At 48.8% G+C, this 14314-nt stretch overlaps 1 protein-coding gene across 1 annotated transcript in view; it reads right to left on the bottom strand.

Annotated features, from left to right (window-relative positions):
* Positions 1-14314, bottom strand: part of St8sia2 (ST8 alpha-N-acetyl-neuraminide alpha-2,8-sialyltransferase 2) — a 74684-nt gene that overhangs the window by 10000 nt on the left and 50370 nt on the right. Inside the window, exon 5 of the mRNA XM_028893297.2 lies at positions 11076-11369. Within this exon, the coding sequence (XP_028749130.1) occupies positions 11076-11369 (294 nt within the window). The remainder of the gene's footprint in view (positions 1-11075; positions 11370-14314) is intronic.

The following is a 14314-nucleotide window of genomic DNA, read 5'->3' as shown; positions in this document are numbered from 1 at the left end:
AGAAGAGGCCGATGTAGTGGACCAGGGAGATTTTCCTGAGCAGAAGCAAGATTCATATGCATGTGATTAGACAGAGTTTGGATATAAGAATGTGTGTTTTTAAATCTTGGTCTCTAGGGCACTTTTCACCCTGTGGTGAATTCGTAGGGGTCGGGGTTAGGGTGACATGGCTGGAGCTACAACTAGTGTTAGCCAGAGACCGTCGAGTGGCCCTGGGCATCATCCAGGGACACGCGAGTCACTGTTGGTGCCCTGCGCGTGGATTTCCTGATGTTCACTCCCTAAGCTATCACTGCCAGACGCCGTCCTAGGGATTTGTGCTTTGTTTACCGTTTGATAGTAGGGCCTTCGCAGGGGAAGGCTTTCAGAAATGGATTTCTTTTTAGGCAGTAGTGCTGTGCCCAAAAGGGGGGTGGAGTTTGAGTTTAATCAATGGGACAGCCAAGGAGCTAGCAGGGGAGGGTGACACACACATGCTGGGGTCTCCCCACCCCATACCTTTCTCCACCTCCTCCTTGGCTGAACTCTCTTTTTCTCTTTCCCCAAATTAAGCGCACGCAGCAGCCCACCTTCCTGGAAACATTCTCTGTTCCCTTTGTTCCTCTAGCTCCTCCCTGGCTCAACCTGTTAATCACACTACCTATCACCATGAGCTTTCCCCCTACTCCTTTTGGGTGCTTAGCAACCAGGGCCATGGCTTACACTCCTTTTTAGGATTCAGCCGTCCGGCTCCCCGCATGCTGTGCCTGCGGCCCTAGGCAGAGACAGTAGTACTTCTCCAAGCCTCAGCGTGTTTCCCAACATCCATGCAATTAAGATGGATCCTATCACCAGTTCTGGTGCCCAGTCTACAAGAGGGGCTTCTTCTACTTTCTCTTCCCCTGATCTGGAGATGGGTTGGCTAAGACAGGATGCATCATGGATCTCCAAACCATTGGATGGAAAGAGAGCCTCGAACAACTCCCAAAACATTTGATGAGAGTGAGACACAAACGTCTACTCTGTTAAACTGCTGAGACTCCAGGCTTTATCACTGGGGCAGGTCTGGGCATGGTGGTCCTGAGGTCTGCTGTGTGCCAAACACCTTCTACTCAAACTGAAAAGGGGGAAGATGTGGGGAAGAAAGAAGGGGAAGCTGGCAGTGTGCAGAGCTTTGGGACCGTGGACCGTGGGGACAGGGACAGAACGCGCAGCTCTTCAGATCTAGTGCCAGATTTTCCACCTAGGATCACTAACTGGGAAAGGTGTTAATAGCCCACAAGGTTCCAGACTAAATCAGAAGTGTGGTGGCTCTTGGTGGAGGGACCCGCTTGCTCCCGGCTCTGCCTCCAGGGTAAACAAGAACTCCTGAGCCATGTCTGACAGGGACACGGCCTCCATTTAATGAGCAGCTTGTAATAGAAGCTGACTGTGTTATGTAGGAACAGATCATTCTAGATTTCCTCTCTGTCTCTTCAGTCGCTCTGGCCAATTTAGAGACTGTGTGCGTGGCTGACTCGTGAATGATTCCTTTCCTTGGGATAACAGCTGGGTGTTAAAACACAAACTAATTAATTTTGCCTTCCCAAATGAGGTTAGCTGGGTGCATCCAGAGAGTTGTATTGACAATGCACCTTTAATATCCTAGTCTTGAGATTTTAATTAGAAGGCAAAGTAATCTCAAAGACGGCAGTAATTATTTTTCAAATTGGCCACCCCAATGACTGTGACAGTTAAGCACTGTGTTTTATGAGCATGGACAGCAATCAATGAGGATTGCCAAAATCTTTAATCTTTAAAGTGCTTCGTTCCTTCGCCCCAGAGTCTTGGCTACACTACATGGTGAGAACAGTGGCTGCCACTGGTTAGTGGCTGTCCCCCAGATGGGACAAAGAGGACTTTCTCCAAGAAGCTAGTAACACGGTGGGACATGGCTCATAATGTCCTTGCAGGGGAGGGATGTCTCACAGAGATGTAAAGGGCACTTGGTGATGCTCTGTACAAGATTGGCAGCAGAACACGGGAGGAAACTCACCAGTAGCCAGGCTACTGCTTCCCCATCTTCTGCATCAGCACCCTCAGCCCGATCCGAAGGTTCCACAAGGCTGTCCTTTCCTTGGCTGAACACTGAGGTCTCAGCTACATCCCGATTTATCTCAGGATTAATCTGCCCATTTTGCATGACAGATAAGTTCTGGTTTTTATCTTAGAATCTGGTGCTGCTGTTGTCAAGAGTTGGTAAAGAGTTCAGTGGGTAAAGTGCCTGCTTTGCAGACATAAGGACCCAAGCTTAACCCTCCCACAGCTGGGGGTGGGGGGTGAGGGTGGGGGTGAGGGTGAGTCTTGAGTTCCGTGCTGAAATGCTCTCAAAAAAAAAAAAACAAGATGGTTGGCACCCCAGGAAAGGCACCCAAGGTTGACTTCTAGCCTTCACATACACACATAAGGATGCATACTTACACACACGGATACATAAATTACACACACATGCACATACCAACACAATACACACACACACACACACACACACACACACACACACACACACACAGGTTACTGAAGCCGTGGGAATGAGGGAGGCTTCTGGTCTCTAGGTGTAACAATGCTCGTTATTTGAGGGGCTCCCCGTGCTACAGAGTGGGTGCCTTGGGTGTAGAGAGGTATGTTTTTCAGGCTTAAGTGTCATTCATGACTCTAAATGGCCAGGAGGATTCCAGACAATTTGTTGGGAGCTTAAACCTTGTGGTCAGATTCCATAGTTGAGATTGGTGCCACATAGAGACAAACAGATTTTATCCAACCTTGCCCATAATCAAAGGAATCCAGTTTCAAATAATCATCAGATGACAGTTTTCACTGCATTAGTAAAGACAACAAATGTTGATAGCACATATTTTTAGAGAGGTTATGGGAAAGTAGGCATTTTCAATAATTGTAGGTGAAAGTAAATTGGTACCTGCCTCTAGGGAGGACAATTTGGCAATATCCATAAAAATCAACAAGGCATGTATCCATCTCCCTTTTTAGCAAAGGCACTTCTAAAGAGCGAGCCCACAGATTCATACATGCTTGCAGACAGAAACCGTCTTAAGTGATGGATGGGTCCCTGATCACTGCAGCAAAGCCTGGGAACAATGCCTCTGCCTACACAGGTGATGAGCCAGATGTACCGCGGATGGCCTGGCAGCTTTGAGACCATGAGGTGGTGTGCATCCATATGGAGTGATCTTCGGAGCTTAGAAAGGTGTGAGGGAACACAAATTCCCCATGTGTAAGAAGAGACACAGACACAGAGAATCAGCATCACTGTGCCTCCTGGAGGAGGAGGAGAGAGGAAGAGTTTAACTTCCCTTTCACCTAAACTTCTCTCATATAATTTGGATTTTTCTTTTTACTAGGTACACTGTGATTTAACACACACACACACACACACACACACACACACACACACACACACACACCATTAAACATAAATAAGACTGGGAGATAGCTCAGTTGGTTAAGAGCTTAGCATGGAGATCCCTGGGGTTTGCTGGTCAACGAGTCTAGTTTAATTGGTGACCTGCACGTTCCAGCAAGAGACTGGGTATTGGGGGAAAAATGTGGATGGCTCTTGAGGAATGACGTTTCTGGCACACATACACACACACACACACACACACACACACACACACACACACACAATGCATGCACACACAACCACCATCATTACCACCACACAAGGACATACATGTACACAAATCACTACCACCACACCAGCACATATATGTACACAAATAAATGCCCAATACTGCAGACACTCTTTCTTTTCTATAGAATGTACTTCCAGAAAGGTAACTCTAGTTCCATGACTAGAGTTCCTCCTGGAACAAACTGGGGCCAGCAAAGAGAAGGGTGCGGACCCGTGATGCACACGCTGGCCTGGAGTGGCGTGCCTGGGGAAGCTCCCCTGCTGGTGCTGAGCTGCCCCTTGTTCTCCACACCTCCTGTCCTTTCACCCAGCCTGCTCTCTGGCCTTCAGGCTTCTGTTCATGGTGACAGGTGGCAGGGCCCCCTCCACTGATTGTCCCTTCGAAGCCCTGGCAGGAAGGGACCTGACTCAGTGCCATCCCAAGACCAGGCTCAGCATTCCTGGTACTTAATTGGGCGCCAACTCACAGCGTGTCTGCTCAGGGCCAGCAGGCTGCTGCCCTGCTCAAGGGGTGGCCCTCTCTGTGGGTCACAGCCCTCCCCCCCACCCCCGTTCTTGTAATTGAATTAGAACCATCCACGACCAGCTGCTGACTAGCCTCCCACTTACTGTGCCACACTTTACTGCCTGGCTGTCCATCCCCTCTGCGACTCTCCTCCCTGGCCAACAGCCAGCCAGGGCACTGGGCCACTCTGCTGGCTGGCAAAGCCTTTGGGAGAGCTGCTCATGGCGAGTCCTTGTTGGCACTCGAGGCTGAGCTCCGCCAGCTGCGGCCTTTGCACAGCGCTCCCTGCTTCTTGCAATGCTCAGGTCACTATCTCAGCTGGGCTGGAGGCCGCTGAGTGCACCAATTCACGGAATCGAAGAATTCTGCAGTGGGGTATAGCTAGTAGGGGTTGAATTGTATTCCTCAAGTTCATTGGTCGAAGTCTGCTCTATCTAACTCTCAATACCTTGGTATGTGACCTTATTTGATGATAAGATCTCATAGAAGTCTCCAAATTAAAATTAGTCATTAGGGTGGGCTTTAATCCACGATATCTTATAACCTTGTAAATGAGAACATTCTTGCCATGTGAGTGTGCAGACAGCCATCCACAGACTAAGAAGAGAGACTGAGATAGATGTTTTATAGCCAGCCCTCATAGGGGACCAACCCTGCCTACATTTTAACTTTTGGGTGCCCAGCCTCTAGAGCCGTGAGACAATCCCTTTCTACAGTTTAACCATATCAGGCTGGTACTTGACTCAGGCAGCCCTCGCTGAACAATGTACCACTCTGTGTGAATGACACGGATTCCCCTCTTCACAGTGAGGGAATTCACTCTGCCCAGACATTTCAAAAGATGCTGAATTCATCACTTCCTGAAGGAGCCACCTTGTTGCTGAGCTCTCAGGTGCTGGGATGTTCTTAGCATTGGCCAGATGGCTTCCTCTCGCAAGCCCTTTCCTCCACCTATCCAGCAACCTCACAGGCTCAGTCTAGTAGTCCCTCAAGGGCTCTATTTCACCAGCCTAAAGCACCCTGGGAGCTTTTAAGCGTCTGATGAGAGCCGCTGACTGAATGAAGATGTTCTCATGCTCCCTAACACCTTTTCTCCCCCAATGTTTCAAGTCCTCAGTTTTTCTGACACTGTGGTCTTTTTCCAGTTGGTTACCCCCAAAGCAGATGTGACTCTTCAAGTGGGATCTGGCCAAGCAGAGTAACCAGGCGATCCCTGACCCCCCTAACAATCTAAAAGGTGTCCAAACATCCTCAGCTGTGCCTTAAGAGCATGGGAACCTTCGGGGTAGTCATCCGTCCACTCAGCTTCAAGCCACCATTGTTCCCAGCCTAACTGCAGAGTTTTAAATTTATCAGAATTCCCACTTTCCTCCTTAGACTGACTTACGTTTTACTCTGAGACTCTGAATATTGGGACTTCCACTAAAATCATCTCACTCATGAATTTGCTAAGTGAAGCAACAGTGACCCCATTTTAGCGACTGGCAAAACTGGAGACAGGGTCTGAGCCTTGTGGCAGGGTCACAGAGGTCTCAATAAGGCCTACATAAACATGTGTGCTGAATCAGCATCCTTGAAGGGTGGTGGTCATTAGAGAATGGTTGGTGAGTCTGTCATGGATATGAGGATGTGGTGGTAGGATATGTAAGTGGTGGTAGGTAAGACATCTCAGTCTTATTTATTAGGCCAAGTCTAATTCAAGTTGCTCTCTCCTCATCTGCAAGAGCAGGACAATTTATTTAACGTCTCTGAGTCTCAGTTTCCTTATGGGTAAAAGGGGAACTAAACTCGTATTCTACCTACGAGGCTATTCCAGTAGAAAGCTGACATTCTCCTGATTGTCAATCAGGCCACAGCTCTTTTTTTGTTTTTTTTTTTTTTTTTTTTTTGTTTTTCGAGACAGGGTTTCTCTGTGTAGCTTTGCGCCTTTCCTGGAGCTCACTTGGTAGCCCATGCTGGCCTCGAACTCACAGAGATCCGCCTGGCTCTGCCTCCCGAGTGCTGGGATTAAAGGTGTGCGCCACCACCGCCCGGCCAGGCCACAGCTCTTTAAGTTGCCATGCAAGGCCTCATCACCATAGCTGACTTACACCCTGTGTGAATAAAATGACCACACAGATCTCAGTGAACCTGCCTGCTCTTGCCTTCAATCAGGGATCCCAGGACAGCATGCCCTGCTCTTTTCTCGTGAGCACTCCTACTTGCAAAGTTTCTTCTCACCCTCTGTTATGAATCCTTGGGTGGATAACCTTCTTAAACTCAGGCTCACTGGTACCTGTAGTTTTCCCATGTTTAAAAGAAAAAAAAAATCAGAGCTAAGATGACTGCCTCTGCTGTCCTTCCAGTGCAGCTCAATTTAGAAGAGGCCATGGCCAGCTGCTCAGAGGACCAGACTGCTGTGCCAACTGGTCTTCATGTGTTGATGGCAATGGTTCTCAAGTTTATGCCATACACCGGAATCAGGCGGAAAACCTGTTCAAACAGATTGCGGGACATTTTCCTAGGCCTTGTGGTTCTGTACATCTGGGGCGGTCTGAGGATCTGCATTTATAACAAACACCCAGGTGATGCTGATGTTGCTCACACCCAGGGTCCATGGAGAGAGCCACTGGCTTAGGGCAGCAAATGGAACTGCAGGTAAGGTATCAGAGATCATCCCACTTTTGTGCAGGTCATAGATCCACCCCTACCTTCTTTGCAGAGAAAACAGGAGTTGAGGATTTGCTTTACCTCTGTATTTTGTATTCATTCATTCATTTATTTATTTGTAGTGCTGGGGGTCGAATCCAGAGTTTCATGTATGTAAAGCAAGAGAACTACACTCCCAGACTACCTTTTTCTCTTGCAGCCTCAGTACCATCTGCCTCTATTTTGTTGTTGTTTGCCTGAAAGATCAGGCAGCTTTTGGTGCTGTTAGTGTTTTTCCTATTTCTATGAGCTCAAGCCCATTTTGGCTTTGGTAGTGGTGGCATTATTCTTCTAGAGTCCCTTCACCATTTCCTGGCCATGTGCACTAGAAGTAAACAGAAGCTGACGAGGAGCCACGGAAGAGTCCTGAATCTGTCCCTTACCAGGCGGCCTTTGAAAACGAGTTAGTCTGTGAGTTTTTCTATCTTTAAAATGGGGATAATGGGACCAAGTCTAGCCTTGTGATTACATGGGATAAGGCTCAGCATGGTATCTGGCCCATAAGCAATAGCTATGATATCACATGCCTCGTACTTATTTTCCCATTTTTCATTTCCATTCCTCCACGCAGCATTCAGCATGTATGATTAACCACTGGCATCTAAGCATGTCTGCTTTTCTTCAGAAGAATATTTCACATGCACGCAAAGAAATAGCCAAGCAAATCAGGGAAGACAAACCCATCTGGTCCAGGGATGAGAAAGTTTTAAGAAGATCGTGTCCCACTTGGTGCTGCTGTGTGTTGAGATTCTGAAGTGTTCTGACAGTTCATCTTGTCCTGCCTGTTGGGAAAGCTGCCCCAGGGCCTGGATAACCGCAGAGTCTACACCAGGGGGATGCTCCCAGGCCCACTGAACTTCTCTGGCCCCTGCAGATCTGGATATGAAGAGGCACAAGTCCCCACTGCACCTGCTACCCTGGGAGTCAGATGTCACAGTTCTACTCTTGATTGTACCACTTAACGGCCGAGTCACCTTGTATGGATCACTGGACTTTGCTGAGCATCAATAAGCGAGAGACTAGTATGCTGCAGAAGTTGCCTCTCCTTGCAGATCCTCACCAGCAGAGTGCAAGAGTTCCAGATTCTCCAAGTCCTCACAGGCACTAGTCTTCTGGTCACTTTATTAGTTTATTTGATGACAGTTATGCTCCTCGGTGTGACGTGGTGCCTGCTGTGGTTTTGTGCTCTCCGCAGTCATCAGTGATGCTGAATGGCTCGTCATAGGCTAATTATCCATTTGGGTATCTTCTTTGGAGAAATGTCTATTCAAATCCTTCTCCCATTTTTTGAATTGGGTTGTCTGTGCTTCTGCTGTTAAACTGTAGGAGTTCTTTACAGGTCCTGGATGTTGGTCCCTCACCAAACATACGACTTGTAAGTGTTTCTGCCTATGCTACAGGTTTTCTTTCTCACTTCTCTGACAGATCATTCTTTATACATAGTGGGCCCCCTGCCATCTTTGCTACCACCCCTTGGACATTTCTCTCACGATTTCACTCTGCCCCCCTTGCAAACCTGTTCCTTCATTTTCAGTGAACACCAGGTAAGGCCAGAGATGGAGGCGAGTTCTTGCCCGAGGACACAGGCTGGCTGCCCACCTTCTCACTGGACTCAGTACTCCACAAGATGGAGGGGTCTGTGTAAGAAAATCCATCCCAAGGCACCTCTTTCTTTACCTCCTCTCCTGGCTCAAAGCTTGAGGTGGGGCAGCCCACCTGTTGCTCCCGCAATATTCCCTCCTGGAGTGCTTGCAAAGAGAGCCACCTTCTTCCCAGGATCAACAGCCTGTTTGTTTAAAGGGCTCATTACGGCTGCTTAATGCTATTTTGACAGATGAAAGTGAGTCAATTATGGCTAAAAATAGCTCTGGCTGCAGAGGTTTCTTCCAGATGGCTGCCTGCACCCCATCCAAAGGACTTTTGCTCTTATTGTCAAAGGGCAGTTCTCTGCCCTCAGCTGTCTCCTTGAATCTCCAGATCAACTCAGGAGGGGCCTCCTTCCAGGAATAAATGCCCTTCAAGGCATGAGGCCTAAAGCCCTGGAGAGCACGGTTGCTTGGACAGACCCACTCTGACAGAATGAAGGGAAAAGATGCTGCAAAGGTTCTCTTGTGTCCCTCTGGAACAGGGACCTCTCTGTCTCACCAGCCAGGGTGTGACCCAATGTGGTTGCCCTGGTAGTTTCTTTCTTTAGATCTGTCTTGAGGCCAGTGTATTCCCTGTGATAACACATACCAAAATAAGTCCAACTTTGATCATAAGCATGAATGTCTTAGGGTCACCTTTTTTCATGAGCACCGGTCCTATGTGGGTGACTCAGATGGTTCCCCAGTTTTTACATCAAGGCTCCACCACACAGTATGCCCATGTGCCTCAGTGGCAAGGAATCAGTACTGGGGAGCTTCCACTGTCTTTGGAGTAAGGCTGTGATTGGCCCCTTGGTTGGGTGGACAGTTGGGTGATGTAGCATGAATCTTAAAAGGACTTACTAATTAAGACAAACCTGGAGCCAGGTATCGGGGTGAATGCTGGAAGATCAGAGAAGCAGAACAAGCCACAGCTACCTCACCTTGCCAGTTCCTCAGCTGATCCTGTTTCCTCAGACTGGAAGCCCCTGAGTCCTCATCCAGAATGAATCTCAGCTGAACTGCTTCTCGAAAGCCTGAATGCTTAACCAGTCTAGTTCCTGGCTTTCACGCCTTATGTACCTTTCTGCTTCCTGCCATCATTTTCTGGGATTAAAGGCTTGTGTCACCATGCCTGGCTGTTTCCAGTGTGGCCTTGAACTCACAGAGATCCAGAGGGATTTCTGCCTCTGGAATGCCAGGATTAAAGGCATGAGTGCCACCATTTTCTAGCCTCTGTATCTAGTGGCTGTTCTGTCTCTGACCCCAGATAAGTTTATTAGGGTACACAATATTTTGGGGAACACAATACCACCACAGGGTAGGTCAGTGGTTGATGCGTATTTTTAGCAGACATATCAAATTTATGTCTAAGGAAGTACTCAATTCCTCAGTACCTGCTCCCACCCCACCACCCAGGCTTCTGCAGGCTCTTGTATGCCAGAATATAGTACCACCATCCATCCATTTGCTTAAGCTCTAATCCCAAAAGGATGTGAAAAGAGATGCATTCAATACCATCTGTCCCCAACCTTCTATCACCAGCCACCGTTTGACTGTAACTGTGTGGTACACCTTTACCCACAACCATCCAGCCAAGCTATTCCTGAATTTTGATCAACACCAATCGGAAAGAACACAGTTACCATTTTTTCACAATCCTAAATTTTGGGGTGATTTCTTACCCTGTAATAGATAACTGGAACCAAGTGAGTGAGTGCTTAACATCCAGCTCTGCTGGCTGTTGTGACCCAGGGTGTGACCCCAGGCAGTTTCCTGGCCCAAATCCCTGGAGGTGGGCCTGTGCCTGGTCTCACAGTGGAGAAGAAATAAGCAGGACGTTAGGAATTACCAGGTAGGCTGAGCTGTTGAAAAGCCCGAGTGGATCAATGTGGACTTAATCAACTATTTTTTTCTTATTTATTTATTTGTTTGTTTATTTTTATTGTTTTGAGACAGGGTCTCAGGTAGCCCATGCTGGCCTTGAACTCACTATGTTGCTGAGGATGACCTTGAACTTCTGATCCTTCTGCCTCCACCACCTGAGCTTTCAGCCACCACGCCCTGGTTGTGCAGTGTTGGGGACTGGACCCAGGGCTTAGTGCAAGAGTCAAGGATGATGGCGATGGCGGTGTATCTGTATTGGAGGTTGTGCTGACATTACTCCATTTAGTCCTTACACCCCAGCAATGTTACCCTTCCCACCCCTGCCTACTGATGAGGAAGTGAAAGTCCACAGAGCGGAAGGTAACATCTCGAAGTCAAAGCCATTTGTTCCTGGTGGAAATCACCTACCTGAGGTGGCGGATACGTGACATATCAGTCGCCATCTTCCTTCCCAAGTCCATTGCATCTGTTCCCACTGAGCCTCGATATAACCTCCAATTACTTTCTTAAGAGCACAGGAAGTAGGCAGCTCACCCGGATGAAACCGGTTTGCTAACCACCCTCTTTGCTGATGGAGGTTCAGAAAGGCCAGGCAGTTTGCTAAGAGCCTTCCGCTAATGGCCGTGGAGATGGAAGTGCCTCTGAGAGGCAGCCCTGCTTACCACAGGCACCCAACCCTTAGCCACGGTGGCGCACTCACCCTCGGACTGCGTGCAGCAGGCGCAGGGAAGGGTAAGCCGTGCGTACGTTGACGTGGTGCTTCAGGATGAGAGCGTTGACCCACTCCACACGTTCTTTGCCACCCCGGGCCATGAAGGCAGGTATCCACAGGATGCTCCCATTGAGGCCGTGCAGCCGCTGCAGCAGCTTCTCCCGCCACGTGGCATTCACCAGGTCCTCAAAGGCCCGCTGGATGACTGACGGGTTCATAGTCACTAGATCTGTCTTGAGGCCCACGTCCCGGGCGTACTCCTGAACTGGAGCCAGGTTGCACCTGAGGAATAAAAGACAACATGGTCCTTCTTACGTTGAACTTTACCCTGTCCTCTGCCTCTTCTTGCTTCTTTCTCTTCCTCCGCCCAGATGCAACATTTCCTCCCTTCCTTCCTGCCTCCAACGGTTACTGAACCCCCTGTATATCCTTAAACACAAAATGCCACTCTCCTGGAGGCCAGTATCTAAAAGATGAACAACAGGGCTATCCCTCAGCCCCACAATGGGGTTGCCCTTAGCAGGAGTGCCCTAGCGCATTAGAGTGAGAGCGCAGAAGACAGATTTCCAGGTTTGAAACTCAGATCTGACACCCTCTACCTGTGTGATCCTGGACAGCTTTCTCAACCTCTCTGTGCTTCCTGAGAGCTTCCATTACTTTGACTGTGGTGGAGACTATGGTGATACTTTATTTGTGCTGAAATGTGATTTTATTTGTATGTTAATAAATAAAGTGCCTGGGGGTCAGAGCTAATAGCAAGCCATAGCAGAAGTCTGGCAGTGGTAGCACACGCCCTTACTCCTGATCACATGACAGGCAGATCTCTATGTGTTCAAGGATACAGCCAGCATGGAGACACACGCCTTTAATCTCAATACCAACCATAGAGACCTGGAGGTCTGTATAGACAGGCAGTGACGAGGAGGTCATGTGGTTGGGTTTACAACCAATGAGAAGGCAGAACAGAAAGTCAATAAAAAGACAGACACACAGGAAGCAGGTCTCTTTCTCAGGGGAAGGACAGCAGCGGCAGTGAGGGGTAAGAAGGCTGTTTTAAGTCTCAGCTCTTAGCTGCTGCTCTCTGACCTCTGGGGCTTCTAACTCTGCATTTGGCTCTGTGTTTCTTATGTAATAAAACTGTTCAGAATTACATCTACAGAAGACCACGGGAACATGGTTACTCAGAATGCCACGGGGCCATAATGAAAGCATAGCCAATGTTAACTGCTGTCGTCTTTGTACGAGGTAGAGGACTATCAGGTGTCAGAGCAGGGAGAGAAACAAAAGGATGGATGAGCAAAAGAGCACTGGTGGACAGCTACGGAAAAAGAGCTTGTCTCCAGTTTGTAAAGTCAGGAGAATCCCACAGAGACTAGTTAAAAATAGGCTTCCCCAGGTCCTGATTCAGCAGGCCTCAGAGCTTAAGAATTTATATGTATATATGTATATGCATGTGCATACATATACTTTCTAAAAATCTCTTCCTCCTTGGGTTCCAAGCAGCTTAAAAAAAAACAAAAAAACCAAAAACACCATGCCATGGAATTTTAGGCACAAGACATTTGCCTGAGGGCAGCGGCTGTGAAAGAGCATAGGTGTTTGGAGGAGGCGTGTGGATTGCTTTGACTAACAGGTATTACGCAGATGAGACAGGGAACAAGAGGGGAGCTGGATGAGATATCAGAGGTTGGCTGTGCAAGGACTTGGCTCTGCACGCAGCAGGGAGACGTTTGAAGGGTCTTGAGGGAAAGCGCAAATGGGCAGATCTGTACACTGCATTCTCTTGCTGAACCCATCAGCCTGCCTATTCACTGAAGGACTGCCTCGGGTCCCTTCCTCAAGGGTCTGAGGGTGTCTGAGGGCCCCTGAGACTGAGTCTGTAGCCAGGAAGTACTGTCTTCCCTGGAGAACTGGGTGGTAAGGAAAATCTCGGCACAGTGGGAATAAATGGAGAACTCGGAGCAAGTATGTTCAGTATGCAGGCTGACTACGTGTAAGTGAGGAGCCAGGTGCCATCACTTCATTGTGTACCACAGACACCATCTGCCCCTGCCTTTAAGCAGCAGCTTTTCTTCTGTGGCTGGGAAAGAGAGCCAGTTGCGTGGATAGCATGCTGGCATCCTGAGCCCTGGGCTACACTGCCTACTTGGCTAGTATTTCCCCCCCCCCAGGTCAGCTTATGAACCTGTATTTACTGCGAACCTATATTCACGACCCCATTTTACAGACAGAAGAAGGAAGTCCTCAGCTGCCAATCAACTTGCCCAAATCCTCTGAGCCAAGAAGGAGGCCATTAGGATTCAGAAGCTTCAGGGCCTCCCTGAACACCTCTTGTCTCCATCTCTTGCCCCAGCCTTACTACCTTTTCAAATGTCCCTGCTCCAGGCCACAGAGAGTGGGAGGTACCTGCAGCAAAGCGGCCAGCCTGGGGCCACCCATATCTCCCTCTTACTCCAAGGCCAGCGGAACCAGTCTCCCAATACTTTCCTGAGTGTTGGGTCTGTTTGTGGACTGACTTCCTAGCCCTGGGAACAGAGCCCGGGGGATATGATCCTGCCAGGCTCACTGGAGACCACCACTAACTGTAACAGGGCAAAGGAAACACAGGTTTTAGTGGGCTGGTAGCAGATTTGAGGGCTGGTCAGGGGGTGGGGAACACACTGATGGATTCCTATCATGAGGATCTGAAAGGCCTCCACTGGAAGGGACATCAGGGTACTTGTGTCCGCTGAGGGCAGGACCATCCACAGCAGAGGCTTCATACCTACATGGGGTTGGGGTGGGAGTCGGGGGAGGTGTCTGTGGGGCTCAAACTTGTCCAGTGGTATGTCTTAGAGAGGACATTCCATCACTGCTAGGCATGTGTGTATATGTGTGTATGTGTGTGTGGGTAGGGGGCAGCTGAGCCATGGGTGGACTCTGGAAATGTTCCTTCCCGCTGACACAGAATACATGATTTTTTCATTTACGGGGAACAGCTCTTCCTGACTTTGGTTCTAGTGGATCTAGGCTCTCTTGTTCAAAGAGAGTTCTAGGTGAAGGAGCGGCATTGCTGCCCGGCTTCTGGCAGGAAGGAAGCTGGCTCCTTCCAGAAATAACTGTATCCACAGGTACATGCAGAGTAAGCCTCAAGAAGCCAGGCTGCCAGCTCCACAGCCGAACCCTGACTGTAGCTAGTCACCTGGATCTTGGCCACCCATTCCTCACTTTCCTTGCTGAAAAGAATA

This window comes from Peromyscus leucopus, chromosome 1, assembly GCF_004664715.2.
Source record: "Peromyscus leucopus breed LL Stock chromosome 1, UCI_PerLeu_2.1, whole genome shotgun sequence".
NCBI lineage: Eukaryota > Metazoa > Chordata > Mammalia > Rodentia > Cricetidae > Peromyscus > Peromyscus leucopus.
The sequence above is the reverse complement of the archived record's forward strand: the minus strand, read 5'-3'. Positions and strand labels throughout refer to the sequence as shown.